The 19,828-nt window shown below is 39.6% G+C and overlaps 1 protein-coding gene across 3 annotated transcripts in view; it reads right to left on the reverse strand.

The window, feature by feature from the left end:
• PPP2R2C (protein phosphatase 2 regulatory subunit Bgamma) overlaps positions 1–19,828 on the reverse strand; it is a 205,085-nt gene that overhangs the window by 99,376 nt on the left and 85,881 nt on the right. The window contains exon 2 of one of the 3 annotated variants that reach the window (XM_061992352.1): positions 610–760. The exons of the other annotated variants lie outside the window; for them this stretch is intronic. Within the exon in view, the coding sequence (XP_061848336.1) occupies positions 610–658 (49 nt within the window). The 5' untranslated portion in view covers positions 659–760. The remainder of the gene's footprint in view (positions 1–609; positions 761–19,828) is intronic. 3 annotated transcript variants of the gene reach the window in all.

The raw sequence follows: 19,828 nt of genomic DNA on the forward strand, positions 1-19,828 counted from the left end.
TTACCTTCTCTGAGAAGCTGTTCAACCCAATATGAAGATGATAAACCACAACAATGAAGTTAGCTAATTTGCCCAATGACTCCTGTAGAATGAGCGGCTAAGTGAAAACAAAAACTCTTTATTTTAGGTCAGTGAAAAGACTCCACCTACACGTGGGTCTCCACAGCATGGGTTGCCAGCACAGTAGACAGAGTCAGTGCCATTTTGTAACATTTTCTGCAGTCCAGTTGAAAAACACAAACAAAAGGGACAGTGTGTGCAATATTCAGTAGGGAGGTGACCAAAAAAGGACAAACAAAGAAAGAGAGGAAAAGCCACATGCCTTTACTTTTATTGTAAGTATTTAGGTTGTGCACCATCTTTGGGACATCTCAAACTCTAAATGACAACACTTAGAATGTGCAGTGTTCCAGGCATGCCACTTACTCTAGGACGCAATTGTTTTCAAAAACTTTTATTCACTGCTTGGAAAGTGACATAATACAATGAATGAACTCTAGACATCTTTATCGCATTTGCTTTTTGTGGCTTCCGAGGTCCACTTTCATAAAGGCTTCCTGTAACCAGCCATCTGGGATGAAAGAATGAATAAGTTGCAGGCATCCTTACCTCCAAGCCCATCTCCACAATCAACCTCATAGATGCTTTCCCCTTCCATGTTGTCTTTAGGACACAGTAGAAAGCAAGATCTTCCTCAGGTGATTTGCTCAGGCTCCAGATGGAAGCTGAATCCACCCACTCTGCAGCCAGCAGATGATATCTTTCAAAGAAAAACATAAGAACAAAGACATTGATCTACTTCTGCTATACTATACAACAGACAGATCACTAAATTTCTCCCATAAGCCCTCAGCTTTTCAAAACTGCATCAGTTCCACATCTAATCAGCTGCTTATAGCAACACAGTCTTTTCAGTAGGTATCTGAGCTTCTTTTACTTGCAAATTTAACTGCCATTCACAATACAAACCCTTAATTTCATATAAGGTGGTTCCACCAGTCCAAACTCCAGGACTGAAGAAGCACAGAGCCATGCTTTCTCATATGAACTGATGTGACTAGAATGTGCGATATGGAGCAATATCCTATCCACCTATAAGGACTAGCTCTTTCCTGGCATGCTGTGGGTACTGTGTAACCAAATAGCACTCATGTTGCAAGCAGTACCAAGGATTGGAAGCACAGGGATCAAGTGAATTTGCTTTCTTAAGACTACTCTTAGGGTCACTTGAAGTTCAGGTAGAGAGAGCATCTCAGTTTAGCAATGGACTTCATTTGCAGATAAATGTAAAGAGGTGTAAAGATGGGTGTGGACAAAAGAACAAACTCACCTCTTGCTCATTTAAGAGAAAGACAGGGAGAGAAAGGGAGCAAAAGCTCTTCTCCAGAAAGTGAATTCAAAGAGCTAGTTGTTTTTTCTATTACTCTGCTCCAGTGTAGCTAGTTTTTACCACTTCCTTCTCTTTTTGAATAAAAGATTACTTTTAATGTATTAAAAAGTGTACCAATGAGTCAGGAAACATCCATGCATCAGTGCCTCTGAGAGGCAAAAAAAGACAGAAAGCAACCAAAACAGCATGGAGTTTTATTAAAGCAGTTTTGCAGCAAGCAGAAAACTTTAATGTATCAGATGCTTATGATCCAGATAGCAAAGTGAGGATGTGCTCCACCACTCATTCTCTACATGTAAGATTTGCAATCTGATTATTTTTAAACCAAATGAAAACAGAAACCAATAGCCATCTGGAAAGAGGACAGAGGCTTCTCTCTGCCACAAATGAACTCAGACAGGCCATGAACATAGAACATGATGAGAGTATAATGACCAAGCACATGAGTGACGTGATATATTAAACAGTTCAGGTACCATTACTGACTTAGAGCTAGTCATGGAGCAATGTATTGGCTGTCTTCTTGCCAGTTTCAAGTAAGCAAATAACTTTTATTTGCAAGTCTGTAGCTTTTTTCTTTTGCTTTTACATGTCCTCAGGATTGCATTCAAATTGTTCCATGCCAGTGCATTTTATTAAGAGAGTGGAAAAGGGAAAAAACTGTATTCACATGAACTGCCTTGTATGTTTTTTCAATTCCCTTCTTCAACTTTCTATCAGTAAGAAAGCAATAATTATAAACAAATCTTTACGCAGACATCAAGTAAAAGAAAATCAATAGTTCAAGTATTATGTCATTTTGTTGATAAAAAGAAGGGCATACCTAGAAGCTTCACATCAGATGACCTCTACTTCTTCAACTTCTTCAAGCATCTTTCTCAGCATCTGCATGTTTTTGTTGATTTTCCGCTGGTTGAGCCAGTGTAGGTGTGTGCCATGTAAGAGAGGCATGCATGGCACTGCGAAACACTGAGCAGACTTTCCATGTAGTGAAAACTGTAGTATAGTGATCTTGTACTGCTGATGCATTCTCTTAAACTCACATCAGTGATTCAAACTGTTCATCAGCATGCATGTTTTTCAGAAGGTACACTACTGCAGTTTGCAAAAGGCTGAAGCCTGAGAAAGGACTCATGATAATGCTGATTTCAGTAATGAAGTATCCATTGCAACAAATTAATTTGGTAAAAAAAATCCATACATTTTATTTTAAAAATATGAAAATACTTACCAAATAAATAACTGGAATGCAGCAGTTAACAGTTTCAAGCTCTGCTGCATATTCCTATCTGAAATATTTATGTTCCAAACGCTGACTTAGGATACTCAGGAGCATGTCAAGAACTGCAGTTCTTGTTTATGAAAGCAAATTCTATCAAGCAATTAAGATTGGATTCCCATGATCACAAAAACTCCACTGTAGCTATTACAGGATTTAGTAGTATTTTTACTGGACAAATGGGTCAGATGAGCAAATAACCATAATTTGAGAAAGAAGAGTACAGCGTTTCAAATCAAAGAATTTTTCTTGCGAGTTACTTTTTGGTACTTCCCTTTTGAGTTCCCTGCTCAAATATTCGCGTTGCTTACTCTGAGCTTTATGACAATTGCTACAGTCCTCCTGCACGGGAATATATGGAAATCATGTTTGTACAAAGTAACTGCTGTCCAAGGGACACTGCATTTTTATTCAGGCTTTATGTCTACTTATCTAGAGGAAAAAATAACCTATGCCCAGTATAAATACTGACTTCTATGTCTACTTAGACACAGCTGTTACACAACTTCATGTGTTCATCCATTTGTAAATAAAAATGTGTGTCCTTATGAGAAATCCATAAAGCGGATAAATCCATGATTTATGATTTAAGTGATAAATCCATGAATTCTTCATGCTTTTATCAAAACCTCTAAGTTCAGAAAGTACTAATTTCAAGACATTCAATGCATAGGAGCTGCTTATGAAAAGTAGATATCAGTACTGTGTAATACTAGCATTTCAGTGCAATGTTACTGAAACATTAAGTGGAATCAAAATCATTGTTGCCTAGTTTGAAAATTATTATTACTGTTATTATTAGTGCAAACTGAGACAAGAACTTCTAGATAGAATCCAGCACGTGGCCACCAAGATGATCAGGGAACTAGAGCATCTTTCTTAGGAAAGGCTATGGGATCTGTGACTGTTCAGCCTAGAGATGACTGAGGGGGGACTTCATTAACACTCAAAAGTATTTCAAAGGTGTATGTCAAGAGGATGGAGCAGCAGCACTTTTTTCTCGTCTCCCGTGACAGTATAAGGAGTAATGGGCATAAGCTAGAACATAAAAAGTTTCAGACAAGGAGGAGCTTCTTTCCTATAAGGGTGAAGGAGCCCTGGCACAGGCTGCTCAGGGAGGGTGTGGAGTCTTGTTCTCGGAAGTTTTCACAATCCACCTGGACATATTCCTGTGTGACCCGATCTAGTTGGACCTGCTTTAGCAGGTAGTTGGACTGGCTTATCTCTAAAGGTCCCTTCCAAGCCCTATTGTTCTGTGATTCTGTGATCTAGTTGCTCTGTCCTGGGGCAAGGCAGGCAGAGAATAGTAAAAAAATCTGAAAATCTGTCCCACCACCTCAATACAGAGGAGGAGGCTAGTGACAGACCTACCTCTGAAAAGGTTCTGTTCCTCAAAGTTACTGCACCGTCAGACAGATACACAATGAATTATCAGTGATACAGTTGTACTCATCCTGTGCCTCTGCAAGCAGCCAGCCTCATAGATGGAGTCCTGCTCAACTAGTTATTTTTGCTTTCTCTCATTTGTCAGAAGAATGTATTCAAAGTTAATGAATCAGTTCAAGATTCTTCATACATATTTAAGTGCTTTTCCAAAAAGAAATCTACAATTCGGAAATAGGCAGAAATCTTGTTTTCAGTCAGGCATAACCATGCTAGAGTTAGTCCCTAACAAGAAGCTTTCCGAATTACTAGACTTAATAATCAGAATTCTTGCCTAACAAGACTCTCAGTGAGGCTGCTTTATTATTCTGAGAAAGTCTGAATTGAGTAGATTCACCTCATTTCACCACAAAGCTGCATTTTTGGGGAACATATCTCCATATGGAAATCTCATGGAAGTAAAAGAGAATTTTGTTATGGACACAGGCATTTTAAACACCAACAAATCCCTCAGTTTTTAATATCTCAAAAAAAAGCTCCAACTCGAGATTTTGCAAAATAAGATCACATGCTAATAAAATGGCTTGCTGGGAACAGTCATGAAAAGAGATCCACGTATTCTGCTCCTGCAAAACACAGTTCAGGGATGGGATAAGAATCAGTACCAACAGATGAATTTCATTCCTCCAAAACATCCATCTGAACTGGAAAGAAGAGTGATTCCTAAGTCTGAGGTATGCACAACACCAAGTTTGTATTTTCAAATAACTCCATACCTAGTTTACCTGCCAAACAGTTTTACCACTCTCGTTACACACAGCATTTGGCTTTCCAGTTGTTTTTTCCTTTACATACATATTGTGACCACTGTGAAGAAAGTTATTTCATGCAGTACTGTGAAACAGGGTTGACCATTTAACCTCTATTTAAGTATAGAAAGGGTACCACAATACATTTGTCCCATTAGTCACTTCCTTATGGGCCAGTGCTGTAAGGTACAGTGTGTAGTGTACTGCAAACCAAGAATTCCCACTGTTACCTTAGAAAAACAATTTTGCATTTCGGTTCCTCTGCTAATGGTAGAAACACTAACTCTGACTTAGACAGGAACAGTAGAGGCCAAGCTAACATTTGTAAAGCCACCTGACGGCATTGATTATGATCTGAAAACACACTACATATTATGGTTTCTGCTTTAAGCATACTAATTCAAAAATAGAAAGCAGGGCAGGGTATTACATCATGTAAAATTTTCTTTAAAGATGTGTCTAAGGAGCCAATTTTTGTAACTTAATATTTATTATATAGTTATTAGGAATCTGTGTACAGCAGCAAAGACTCATCAGAGTCATATAAACAGCTTTGACATTTACACAAATTGATTGCTACCCACAGTGTAGTTCTTTTACTGTTACCAACCCAAAGCATACTTTAAACAAAAAACAAAACCCTACAGCCCACAAAGAATACAATAAAAACATCCTCAAAACACATTTTCTTGATTTTAATGACTTTTCAGTTTACAGGTGAACTATTCCTTCAGTTTAACAAGATTTTTATATTTCATATTAGAGACAAACCTAACAAAAAAGCAGATTTTTCTGTTTTCAGTAGGACTGTCTACTTCCAAAGAAGAGAAACTATATTCCATTTTGAAAGCCAAGTTCCGATTATAATTAGCAATGAATCTAGGAGTATATAATCAACATATTGATCAAACTATGACCTTATAGGTTTTTCCCAACCTAAACAATTCTACCACTTCATGCTTCGCCAAAAACTGTACAGAAAATCTGCCTTTTGGGAGACATGAATTAATTAAAAAAAAAAAAACCAGTTACATTTTAAAACCTTCAATACTGGCATAGTTTTACTTAGAAGCTTGCAGCATACAAACAATTTGCTCTCCTTAGGTTTTAGCTGAAGGCCTAAATTAAGCATGCAGTACATATTTAGAGTATTTTCTTATTTGCTTTAATGTTCATTTTCAAGATAATGTTGAAAAGCTGAATTTATGCGCAGCTGTAGTTTTTATAACCAACCAAGAGAAATTTAGTTTGTATGCTAGAGCAACTGAGAAATCAATTCTTAATCTATGACCTTGCTTACCGCAGCTTGAAGCCTTGGAATAAATAAATGCCTTGAGCCACAAATAAGAAACATTTGGTGAATCAGAGACAAATAACACAAATCTATATGCGTATATATAACATTAGAAAGGTCATATAAGATAAAATATTGGCTCTTCTCTTGCTCTAACACAATAACGTTTGAAAGGGAGGACACTGCAACTGGCTGCATTAATACCCAGGTGGTGAACAGTCACAAATACCTATTTACTTTCTAAATGATAATATTCATCCTTTTAGAGGACTTCTTGTAGGCTGCATGGTCAATGCTACAATGCTTAGAAATACAGAATCCCTGAAAAAAAAACCCTATTTTCTTTGTCCTAGCATATGCAAAGTCTTTCTGTAATACCCCTTTCTCTAATTTAAGGTTCCTTGTGAAATTGCTCAGTGTTTCACCACTTACATTAGGAAAAAAATGCCAGAGCTCATGCATTAACCTGCACTTATAATTGTCCTTCTTTCTAAGCTGACTCTCAAATTCTCACCCTACATGTTAGCACTTATTTCAAACAAGAGTATCTACTAAAAAAAAAAAAAGGTACCTACAATAATCTCTATTTTTCACAAGTAAAAAAAATCACAGATCATTCCTGTAAACAAACCTGCACCTCTTGAAAAAAGTCACACTTTCCATTCTTGATTTATTTGACTGACTGACTGGAGATTTTAAATTCAAGTAGTACAAAATAGCACTAGTTCAGCTAATTTTCCTCTCTGAATTGTCTCCTTCCTGGTACACTGGAATTCAAATGTGATTGTTACTGACACTTATTTAGATTAGCATGGCACTATTAGTCTGCACAGTAGGCAATCAAAGAAACTGATCAGAAGGTTTCCTTTATTTTAACCCTCAATAAAGGATGTAATCTATTACAAAATGAAGGAATTTGGAGATTTATAATTACCTTTGACTTAGGATTTTACATCAAAACCAAATCAGAAAAAGTCTTGCTTTCTTTAAATAAAACAAAAGTTTTAGTGAAAGTATATCAGTAGGTCCTTTCTGATGTCACATTTCCCACAAGATCCTATAACACGTTGCGATAAGTTCTCAATCAGTGAAAGTTATGCCATTAATATAAAAAGAAAAGATCATATTCAAATGTTCTTTTCAATTCTTAATAGAAATCACAGCTACAGCATCCAAAGGAGCATATTTGTGCTCCTGTGGATTCCAGGTATTCATGACTGCTGCCAACACTTTCTGTACAAGATGGAGAAAGACACTGTACTTCCTGATATGGTTAACTGTGTGTACACAACTGGAAAAGACAACACACATTGTCTTATTGTAACATCAACAACTTTTTTTTTTTAATACCAGGTGATGCTTTCCACTGAAAAGATATTGAACAGAAGAGCAGCTTAGTCCACTTTTGTTGTCTTTATAGGGTCCACAGTAACTGCAAACCAGCTACTGAGACTGAAGGAAACATTACCAAGAAGAGTGTAGCCAGCAGGTCAAGGGAGGTTCTTCTCCCCCTCTCCTCTGCCCTGATGAGGCCTCATCTGGAGTCCTGTGTCCAGTTCTGGGCTCCTCAGCTCAAGAGGGACAGAGAACTTCTGGAGAGAGTCCAGTACAGGGTCACCAAGATGATCAGGGGACTGGAGCATCTTTCATATGAGGAAAGGCTGTGGGAACTGGATTGTTTAGTCTGGAGAAGAGGAGACTGAGGGGAGATCTTATTAACATTCACAAATATCTAAATGGTGGGTGTCAGGAGGTTGGGACATTTTCTGTTATATCTAGCAACAGGATAAGGGGTAATGGGATGAAGCTGGAACACAAATAGTTCCACCATTTCACTGTCCAGGTGAGGGAGCCCTGGCACAGGCTGTCCAGGGAGGGTGTGGAGTCTCCTTTCTTGGAAGTCTTCAAGATCCACCTGGACATGTTCCTAAGCAACATGATCTAAGTTGACCTGCTTCTGCACGGGGGTTGGACTAGATCTCTACAGGTCCCTTCCAATCCTACCATTGTATGATTCTATGATTATGGGTTTACAGTCTGTAAAGCAGGGTAAAGTGTGGTAAAAATAAAAAAAAAATTTAAAAAAAAGAGAGAGAGGTTGAAGAGTCAGTGATGGGTCATAGTCAGTGGAATTTCTTTTCAGCTATTTTTAAATCCTCCATTACCGGAAGCTTCTGAAGAAATAACAAGACATTTAACTTTGGAATCAGAATTGTCACCTCATTTAGGGAAGGAAGATTACTCATACTGCTCATAAGCATGATGCTTCTTGGGAGCACTTAGGGACAATAGTACTGACAAAACAAAAAATTGCCATCAGAAGAAAAGCTAGACAAGATAAAATTACTTGGCTTATCCTACCTGGTTATGAGTATAGGCATAACCAAGTAATATCCATAAAACAACTTAGGAGACTTCTAAACTTATCCAAGCAAGCACTGCCTTTTTTTCTCAATGTATGGATTTATTCCAGCCCCAGGGCACTTCTGTAGAAATGATGCCAAGTACTTGTTGGTCAGAATTGATATCTGGAAATAGCAGAGAAACTATCACACAATGATGAACACAATGTTTTCGTACTGAAAAATCAGTTGTACTTAAGCCTAGCCCCAGAAGAGACTACTCTTACCACCAGCCAAAGCAAACTAAGAGGTAGTCCAATCCAAGAGCAAGAATTTTAGCATGGCAGTGACCAGTGTTTTATGCCTGGAGAGAACAGCTCACATTCCCAACCAAAGCCCCTCAGTAACAGCAGTATTTTACAGGTATGAAAGCATATGCAGTTCCCAAATTTCCAAAGATTCTGCAAGTGACGTTAACCAGATCTCTCTGCAGCTGTTTGTGGGAACAGGCACCACAACCACAGAAAGAGGGAAGACCCAGAGAGCAATTGCCTCTGGGGAAAGCTTATCTGTACACTTTGGAGTAGCCCTCACTAACTTTGAGACCCTCTCCTCAACAAAAGGCATCAGTTAATTAACACTGACTCCCTAACCAACTCCATCTATTATGTCCTATCTGGCATTTTACATCAGTTTTCATGTTACAGTCTTAAAGGCAGATTTGTTTCAACTGCAGGAGATTTGCTTGTATTAATTTGGGTTAGAGAGAACTACTTTCCCACCAACAAAACAATACATTTACATTACAATGTGCAGCTGATTATAACCAATGACCCTTACAAAACAATTTAAGATTCAATGTTTGTGAAACAAAGCAATGTATTCACTGACGGCTTTGTATCAGCATAAATGACTAATTACTTTAATCAGGAAGCTCAAAAGATAATGAACTTGATTTATAATAAAAATACAGAGACTTGCCCTCTTATAAAAATGACTTGCTCTGCAGTTCAGTACACATTGATTTATAACACTACTTGTAATTCTGATTTATTTTAACATTTAATAATAGGTGAAAAATGAATTAAAAGTAAACCAGAGCAACACATACTCCCAATATAAACGCATTCAATTCCACAGCAATACTCCCATATTATCTATATCCTAATATTTCTCTAATAGTAAAAATACAAAACTACTGTGAAAACATGCAGAGGGTAAAATATTAACTTGACCAAGTTTACAGAAAGAGTGAATATTCTTGCCTTTGTCATAAATGACTGTTCATTTTTGTGATTATTTAGTGTTTGTTACTTAATGATACCTGGCATTTGTTGCTCAGAAGACATTTCAAATCTGGTGTAGCTAGGAATAACTGAGAGAGTCATCAAAAATCTCTGAGGATAGATTATGAATCAATCATGGCACAGGATCTCATGAGAGTGAATCTGCCTGAAGTCCAGCAATGGACAAGCAAGTATCTTAACACCCTTATTGCAAAGCCATTTTGAGTATCACCTTGCTCTTTCCTGACCCCTGCACCATCCTTTATCTCACCTAAGGGCCATTTATGGACAGAACACTTAAGGCATGATAAGGTATATAGATTTATTGCACTACCTTCATACTATACAATACCATTATAGATTTTATAAGTACATATCTTTTAAATAAACACCAAAAAAAACCCCAATCCATGCCTCATCTACTCACACTAATATTAAATTGCTTAGGACTCTCAGTCACTTGAAGTCCTCTGAGTTTGTCCAAACAAGATGACTGCTATGGATTGCCTCTTTCTGCATATTTTTGTTGCAGACTTTTGAGGAATGCTCAGGCGTGTTTCAATACATTTTGCTGCACAAAGGAAGGAAGAATCAGCATGTCAGAGATCAGAAGAAGTGTTTTTCGTAGTTCACAGGTAACCATCAAAGTTGTCTATAGTTTATCTGAAGTTTTTGAGGTAATCACTAGAGCCCCAGAGTGTCCAAGGAAACTGTCACACAACCACATTGAGTGTGACTACAGTTGCTTGGTCAGTTATTATAGTGCTAATGATTATTATTGCATCAATATTTGCAGAAGGCTGTGATTAAGGGCAACGAGCAGATTTTCAATGTGAAGAACGTTTTCAGAGATCTGCTCAATCTAACTTCAACTCTGAGCTAAGCTAAAATAAAATGCATACGGGGCACTGCAACAAACACATTATCATCAAATAAGGACCCTTGGCAGACAGGTTCTTATTACAGCTGCTTCTTGTGTTGACCAGCACAGTCACCATGACCTCACATTCCCCCTGTCTTAATATATATTAACATTGTCTCTTGTTTCATACCTAAAACTATTCCTCAGGGCAGAAACCACCTCCTTCTCATGTGTTTACAGAACCAGCTGTACCTAGTGACTCTTAGTGCTACCACATTATAAATAATAAGAAAAAATATCCGTCAGATCATGATTTATAGCAGAGTTGAATACATGTTATATTAAATTTCTGCATTATCAAAGTCATTGGAAATTTTTATTCTTGAAACTAGGCTTTGTTGTATTGTACTGTCATGGTTGATATCTGCTTGGTACAAATCTTCTTTCACATAAAAACCTTTTTTTTTAGCCACTCATGAACTCTGATACGTTGCAGTTACTACCACAACCGCAAAAAAATGGGAGTAAAAGCAGTATTTTCACTGGCACTTTTGTCAGTCTCTTCCTATCAAGCCTTTCTTCCAAGCCTAGTGGCACACAAAGAAAGCCCCAGCATTCACATCACTGCAGTCTGAATGGTATCTATCAAAAAAAGATACCCTCCTGAGGGGCACAGCAGGACTCACCTCCACCGTATCCTATTACCATACATTGATGACCAGACACGAAATCCCACTTTGGCACAGGTACAGAAACCCTGTACGCCACTGAAAGTAAATAGAGGAGACCAGAAAGTATGGGATACCCACTGAAATAACCCAGGCTTTTGAGACCTTTAATTGGACTTAGCTCTCTGATAGCCTGTGAGACATGTGTCACATGTTCGAAATCCAGTGTTGTACTGTACCGGACCACTCATGAATCTGAAACTGCATACACGACTTCTAAGGACTGATGATTAAAACTGATGTTTTTCTTTGTTGGATTTTTTAACTTAGATGAATGGTTGCATACTTATATACCTTTCAAACAAAGGTGCCCTCATTCTATGAAGCAAACCATCTGGAGTTTTGGTTTGGATTTTTTTTAATGCACAGTATTAGAGGTCAGGCAGAGAGAAGCAAGTGTTCAGGGAAGGATTTATAGCAAGCTAAAAAAGAATGAGAAATATAAATTAAAATATAATCTGATATAAAAAGTGCAATTCTCATCCGCAAGATGAGATTCCAATATTTTAGACAAAAATAAAACTTTAACTATTAAATAGATATTCATTAGTTAATTCTGGGTTAAATAAAGAACTATTATGGCAGTGAGAGTAGTGCTACAAAGCAGCATTTACTGCCATCATGAAAATTATTCCAACCTGCAAAACTCTTCTAATTTAGTTTATATTTCAGAAGGAATGTTTGTTTTGAACAAAAACTGTATGTTAAAGCTCATATTTTAAAAGGTACCTCTGTTGTTTCAGGGAACCAATAAGACTGGAAGCTCACTCTTCCAGACATTTATTTTGTAACAATCATTTAATTTCATATTTTTCTATGTTTGACAGCTCTCCTGGGGAGCTAAACACTCTCCTCTGCAGCTACTGTGATTACTAAGAGGAAAATATGAAATAATTTTGAAAATTACAGGTCAGCCTGGTTCTGCTGAGCTCAGCAAGGAGGAAAGGCTGTCCAATATCTTTACTGGTGCAGTCAGTCCTAGAGGCTATTCTGATTTGCACTTGCTGACAACAGTCTCTAAAGAACCATCTGCCAGCAGTAACAGCAGGGGAAAAAGAATCATTCATGTGTACACTTGAGTACTGCCAAGTCCTTCCCAACTCTCAAAACCTTCAAACAGAAGAAGATAAGCCAAGCAAGATTTAAGACTTCAGTATGGCACCTTTACCTGCTGTGGAGTCCTCAATACAGAAGCACTTCATCACAAGAGACAAAGAGACCCTCCATAATAAGAGGAGGTAGAGAAAACTGAACAGGTAAAATAATTTTTCATTGTATTTTCAGAATATTATGGTAACAGTCACAAAACCATGATCAACATTACCAGGCACTGCAGGTTAAATATAATGAAAAGATAGGTCTACAAAGGCTTGTTGGGAAGAAAGAAGGAGAGGAAGTGTCAAACATACACAACAGATGTGTGCACACCAAGCTCCTACCTTTAAAATTGCTGCTACAGGTCTATTTATTTCATTTATTATTACAGAAACCCATAACAATACTAAAGCATTCAAAGTTGGAGATGCATGGCAGAGCAGCCTGTTGTTTCAGCAACAGAACATGCTGTTTCCCTCCATCCAATTTGCATGAAGCAGATCAAAGAGAAAACATTCAAAATTAAATGCAAGACCTAATTCTGATTTGACAGGGAAAAAGCCCCATATATTACAAATACATAGATACATATCTTTTTATATATATATATACACACACCCCTATTGAAAACTTGGATGTTTTTTAGCTTAACCTGTCCTGTTATGTGTACTCATTTCCACACTCGTAATTCTCTTTTTCTGTAAAACATACCCTTGAAGGCATCAGCTTGTATAAAAAGGCAACAGCTGTTCTATTCTGAGGTAGAGTAAATGGAGTACATAGAGCCAGAGTTGTCTGTATATGATGCTTTCTCAAGAATACTCATGAGGTGGGGTTTTTTTCCCTTCTTTCTCTGTTATTTCTACTGAAAGTGTGGCTCTGCGTGTCACTAGGACTATTAGGATTTTTGGTCTCTGTGGTACTGGCCAAAGAGTAAGCTGATCCTAAATGAGTACACTCTATAGTTTCATAGTCTCATGTTGCTTCCTCTTTCCACTACTCACCTCTGTCTCCATCCCACTATTCATCACATATTTTTAAACGACATATAATCTTTAGATGATAGTCAGTCTTAGCCACAGCCCATGGAAACTTTCACTTAGTTCAAATTAGTAATACTAATACTTTGGTGAAATGTTTGGTTTCCTATAACAGACCTCTCTGCCTTCTAAGACAGCCTTGGATCTTGTAAAAAAGAGTAAGCAACAACAGTGGTTTTCCCCTATCATGAATTCAGTTTAGATTTTAGGTTTACTTGGCTCATAGAAAGACAGAAGGACAGACAGGCAGAACTAGAGATCTATTTCACTGTCTGAATGAAGCACAGGGCAACCGGTCACACACTGTGTGTAGACAATGCAAAACAAGATCTCTGTTTCTACGACAAAAATTATAACCTAAACTGTAAGTCTCAAGTGAGAAATAGATCTGCTCACCAGAAATGTTTATATCTGTTTCCAGGATGGAAGAAGTTTTGGTTTTGTTTTACGATGGTTTGGGTTTCGTTGATACTAATTGCTCCTTCACTCCCATTTCCACACAGTTCTACAATCAGCTGCCTGAAACAGCAGTTCAGCTGTTTCTTTTGCACATTTATACTGCAAAATTGATTCTTTAAACAAAGAAGACTTTTTTTCTGTATCTAACATTGAAACAGCCTGTGAAAAGAAGCCAGTGACAGCGGTTAATGAGTGAAACGGAGATCTACAACACAGCCTCATCTATAGGCAGTTACACCAGACAGACCCTCTATAATGAAGCCAACATTTAGCACACAACAGTTAGTAAAACAGTATAAATATTAAGGATGAAAAATACCATTATGAGGGAAATACTAGAAAATAGTGATCTCTATCAGTGTGAAGCCAGTGGCACCGTGGACTGAAAAATTTTATTACTTGCACACAAGGCACAAGTCAATTGACCTTCCAGTCTCTTACCTTGTGCTCTTCAGAAGTGTTCAGCTCAAAGCCAGCAAGAGATCTGCTCTGAACTTGTGTCAGATCGTTCTATGAGCAAACACACACAGTTGCACCACCCACAGGAACTGTGCTCCAAACAAGAAGTCTCTACACATTTACTGTGAGGTTCAAGGGTAGAGTTACCAAGTTCTTCACTGTGCACTTGGCAGAATCACTGCACTATCCTACTATACTATCTTATCTATATCCCTCTACACTATCCTAGTATGAATAGGATGGGCAACATACACGGGCCATAACATCTCTTCTGTACATGCATTTGGCTGAGATGATACTTTATATGGACATGACAGTGGGAAAGGAAGGAGGGAGGGGCAAAAAGGCAAAAAAAATAAGCATTAATCTAGCAGAAACCTCCCGACAGAGCTCTTCGAGTATCCTCTGCCCTATCAGGCACAGCACAAGCCACCAGCCACTGGGCAAGACACAACCTTGAATCAATTTCTTCCAAACACACCTTCACACTATTCCCAACCATTCTAAATTGGGCAGTCAAGCGTCAATTTTTAAAAACAAAACAAAACCACAAAAGACTCCAAAATCCAAAAGTTTTTTCTGCAGTTCTGGAGCCTGAAGAATACTGTGGTCCCTTTGACATAAGTAGGCAGCCTCCACTCCAGCATTCTTACAAATGAAGCAAGGTAGAACTGAGGAAGCAGTCTTCCTCACAAAATTACCATGCTGGTATAAACACTGCTAAGAAAAATCTCTTGGGAGTTATCCAAAAAACAACTGTTATCTCTATCACTCTCACCCTAGAGAAAAAACGAGACATTTTTCTCCCCATCTGGTCACAAACTCACAGAATATATTGTATCATTCTCTCCTACTTAATTAGCAAAATAGGTATCACTATGTAATTCAGCACTCCACATATATACAGATATGATCTGGTAGGCAATGTTACAACAAACCACCTAAATTCCAGAAATCTTTGCCTCAAGATTCCAGTTTTGGGGGTTTTTTTTTCCCCCTGGAAGTCAAGTCTGTTTCCTCAGAATTTAATCACTTTTTCATCACAGATAAATTTTAATCAATCCCTTCATTTTTATTAAAGTGCTTATTAAAATGAACTGTACTTTTGTTTATGTTCTGGTTTAGCAAGGAGCAGCTTTTGGCTTAGTAACAGGGGGAGCGGGTTGCAGTGAAGACCCGGTAAAGAGTTTGCGGACTCTCCCCCGGCTCCTGGGTTCACACCCACCTCCGGCCTGGCTGGGCCAATCTGGCGCCTCTGCCATCACTATTTAGGGGACGGGAATTTGGAATGCGGGTCAGGAGGTGTAAGAGGGATACAAGATGGAGGCGACCACGCGGACCCTTCAGCCAGAGGAGGAAGGAAGGAGGAGCAGTAGACCGGAGACCCTTCTGCAGGCCGTGGCGAGAATGCAAGCTGTGCCCCTGAAACCTGTGGAGATCCGTGGCAGGACTGAGAGCCACCAGCAGCTCCATGTGAGTGAGCCCGGACGGGCGAGGGACTGTGTGGGGAGACGGCCATGGCCCAGGCCGTGTTGGAGAGCCTGCACGCCGCAGAGCAGCCCCACACGAGAGGCAGAGAGGAGCTGCAGCCTTTGGAATGGGTGCACGTCGGAGCAGCCCGTGCAGGGCTGCCATGCGTGTGAGTTACCCCACGGACTCGCAGGGAGGACTGGTGTGGAGTTCACCCGTCCTGAGGAGGGACAGACGGCAGAAGCTATTGGGAGCAGACTGACTGAGACCTCCACTGCCTGCCCCCCCCCCGAACCGTTCAGGGTGGGGGGCAAGGTAAAAACCCCGGGATCAGGGCTCTGAGCCCGGGAAGAGGGGAGGTGTGGCGGGAAGGTGTTCTTAAAAAGGCTGGTTGGACTCTTCATTGATGTATTACTCTGTGTTGTTTCGTTTTGGTTATGTTTTGGGTTTTTGTGGGTATGTTTTAGTTGATGTTGCATTAAATTATTTTCTGTTTTCTTCCCCAAACCGAGTAGCCTGGTCTGTTTTGTCCTGGACCTTAAGCGGCAATTAAGCCCTCCCTGCCCTCGAGCAATTCTCAGCCTCTTCGGTACTTGAGGCTAATCGTGGTCTTTGTTCCCTGATGGGCCGAAACCATGACAGTTTAAAAAAAAAAGTTTTCTTTTTCCTGAAGAACAGTCTCAAGTTGTTTTTTTTAAAAAGAGAGAATACACTTGGGGCAGGGTAGTGTGGGTGATACTATTGTGGGAGTTTACAATAGGCCATCTACTAGGAAGAGAAAGTGGATGAGGCCTACTACAAGCAGCTGAGAACTGCCTCACAATCACTGACCCTGGTCCTCATATGGGACTTCAACCACCCTGATATTTACTGGCAAAGGCACTCAGTCAAGCACACACAGTCCACCAGGTTTCTACAGAACATTGATGACAAATTCCTGTCACAAGTAGTTGAGGAGTCAGAAAGGAGAGATGTGCTGATAAAAAAAAAAAAAAAAACCAAAAAAAGTTCAGGTTAAGGATGGGAAGGTTGGAAGCAACCTTGGCTGCAGTGACAATGAGACAGTGAAGCTCAAGATCCTCCTCAGAAGCAGCAAGACACCAAGCTGGGTTGCAACCCTGGACCTTCAGGCAAGCTAATTTTAGCCTCTTCAAAGATCTGCTTGGAGGAATCTCATGGAATACAATTCTAGATGGTAGAAGTATCCAAGAAAGCTGGTTGATCTTCAAGCTCCACTTCCTCCAAGCCCAAGATTGGTGTGTCCCCACAAGAAGAAAAATCAAGAAAATGAGGCATGGATGGAAAAAGGACTATGGGAACTACTCAAGGAGAAGAAACAAATCTATGAGAGATAAAAAAGAGTCTGGTTGTATAGATAGAGCAGAACCCTTTCGGAATTAAACCTGGCCAGGAAAGTAAAGGAAAACAAGAAGAGCTTTTTCAAATACATCAGCAGCAAAAGGATGATTAGGATGAATGTGAACCTGCTGATGAAAAAGGAGGATGTCCTGGTGACAGAGGATGTAGAGAAGGCAGAACTACTGAATGCTTTCTTTGCCTTAGTCTTCTCTGCCAGGGCCAGCCCTGGTAAACCCAGTCCCTGGAGAATATTAGAATAATCCAGAGAATGGAAGATCTTTCCCTTGGTGGATGAGGATGGGGTTACAGATCTGTTTGGCAAAGCTTAACACTCATAAATCTATGGGACCTGAAAGGATCCACCCACAAGTGCTGAGAGACATGGTTGATGTTATTGCTCAGCCACTCTCCATCATTTTCAAAATGATCATTTTGAAATGATCATTTTTTAAAGATTGTGGAGGACAGTTGAGGTGTCTGAGGACTGGAGAAAGGCCAATGTCACGCCAGTCTTCAAAAAGAGCAAGAAGAATGATCCAGGAAACTATAGGCCAGTCAGCCTCACCTCCATCCCTGGAAAGGTGATGGAACAAGTCATCCTGGGTGCCATCTCAAAACACAAGAAAAGATGGTTATCAGGGGGACACAACACACCAAGGGAAATTCTGCTTGACAAACCTGATAGCCTTCTACAAGAGTATGGTTAGCTGGCTCAATGAGGGAAGAGCAGCTGATGTCATCTACCTTGACTTCAGCAAAGCTTTTGACACCATCTGCCATTACATCCTCACTGAAAAGCTGAGGCAGTGGGAGTTGGATGAGTGGACAGTGAGGTGAGTCAACAGTTGGCTGAATGACAGAGCCCAGAGGGTGGGGATCAATGGCACAGAATCGAGTTGGAGGCCTGTGGCCAGTGGTGTTCCACAGAGATCGGTTCTTAGGCCAGTCTTCAACATCTTCATCAACGACCTGGATGAGGGGACAGAGTGTACCCTCAGCAAGTTGGCTGATGACACCAAACTAGGAGGACTGGCTGATTCCCCAGAAGGCTGTGCTGCCATTCAGCGGGATCTCGACCGGCTTGAGTTGGGCAGAGAGGAACCTCCTGAGGTTCAACAAGGACAAGTGCAGAGTCCTGCAGCTGGGGAGGAACAACCCCATGCACCAGCACAGGCTGGGGGTCAAACTGCTGGAGCAGCTCTGCAGAGAGAGACCTGGGAGTGCTGACTGATAATTAACTAACCATGAGCCAGTAATGTGCCCTCATGGCCAAGAAGGCCATTGGCTTTCTAAGATGCATCAAGAAGAGCGTGACCAGCAGGGCGGGGCTAGTGAACATAAGCTGGAACACAAAAAGTTCCATTTAAACATAAGAAAAAACTTATTTAGTTTAAGTTTGCGGGAGTCCTGGCACAGGCTGCCCAGAGAGGGTGTGAAGTCTCCTTCTCTGGAGGTCTTCAAAACCTGCCTGGACACATTCCTGTGTGACTCGATCTAGGAAGATCTGCTTTAGCAAGGGGTTGGACTAGACGATCTCTAGATATCTCTCTCAACATCTACCATTCTGTGATTCCTAAATTGCTCTTTTTCCCTAGAAAGGCCTACAATATCTGGTCAAGCAAAATAAAGTCTACAAAAATCCACAGTTTTTTTGAGCAACAGCCATTAAAATGCAGCAGTTTTAGTCCTCCCTTCTCCATCAAATTGTACACCAAATTCTCCATCAACTCCAAATGTAGAGCAGATAAGCCTAAGAATGAAACTGCAAACAGTACTTAAGAGCAAAGAAATATTTCCTTTGCCCTAGAAAAACCTGACAATTCTAGAGTCTCAATATTTTTTCTGTTAACTTTTAATTTGTTACATACTAAATTTTCCATCAATACTCTTGAGCTATTAGGTCACACTAGTCTTCCTAGGAACAGAAGGATGACATTTTACATGAGGTTTTGTGGCTGATCTGCTAGTTTATGAAAACTCTTTTGTGAGCTAGGTTTTGATAGAATGCAGAGGATGACAGGTAGCTGTATTGTATTTATGATAATGATAATTACATGGCATTCTTCTAAGGCCCCTGAAATAAGATTTAAGATCTGTATCATCTTTTCATTTTTGTCTGCATATCTCATCCTGTGTTTGCAGTACTTTTTCTATTAAACTGCTTTCAATATCTTGAGTTCAAATACTCTGTTCCAAGATTAAAGATGAACTCAGAAGACGTTTCAATGGGCCTCAATTTCCTAGGCGCTCAAAAGAAAATAATTATATGTGTGAAATCCTTACTGTGGGATTTGATGGACTATTTGGTTGTTTGTTCCTTCCACAGAGACTGCTATAAATACAGATTTCCTTATTATCTGCACTACAGGAGTATCCAAAGCCTCAGGCAGGGTTGGGTGTCTGCGTGCAAATAGAAAAATGCATTTCCTGCCCTGTAAGAGTTCACAACATCAGCAATGATCCTGCAATGAGTTCCATGTGTGCCAACACTCAAACCTTTACAAGTGCCATAAAGTTTATGCCACAACACTGCAGACTATTAGGAATGATACACTGTTATACTGCTGTTGATT

This window comes from Colius striatus, chromosome 3, assembly GCF_028858725.1.
Source record: "Colius striatus isolate bColStr4 chromosome 3, bColStr4.1.hap1, whole genome shotgun sequence".
NCBI lineage: Eukaryota > Metazoa > Chordata > Aves > Coliiformes > Coliidae > Colius > Colius striatus.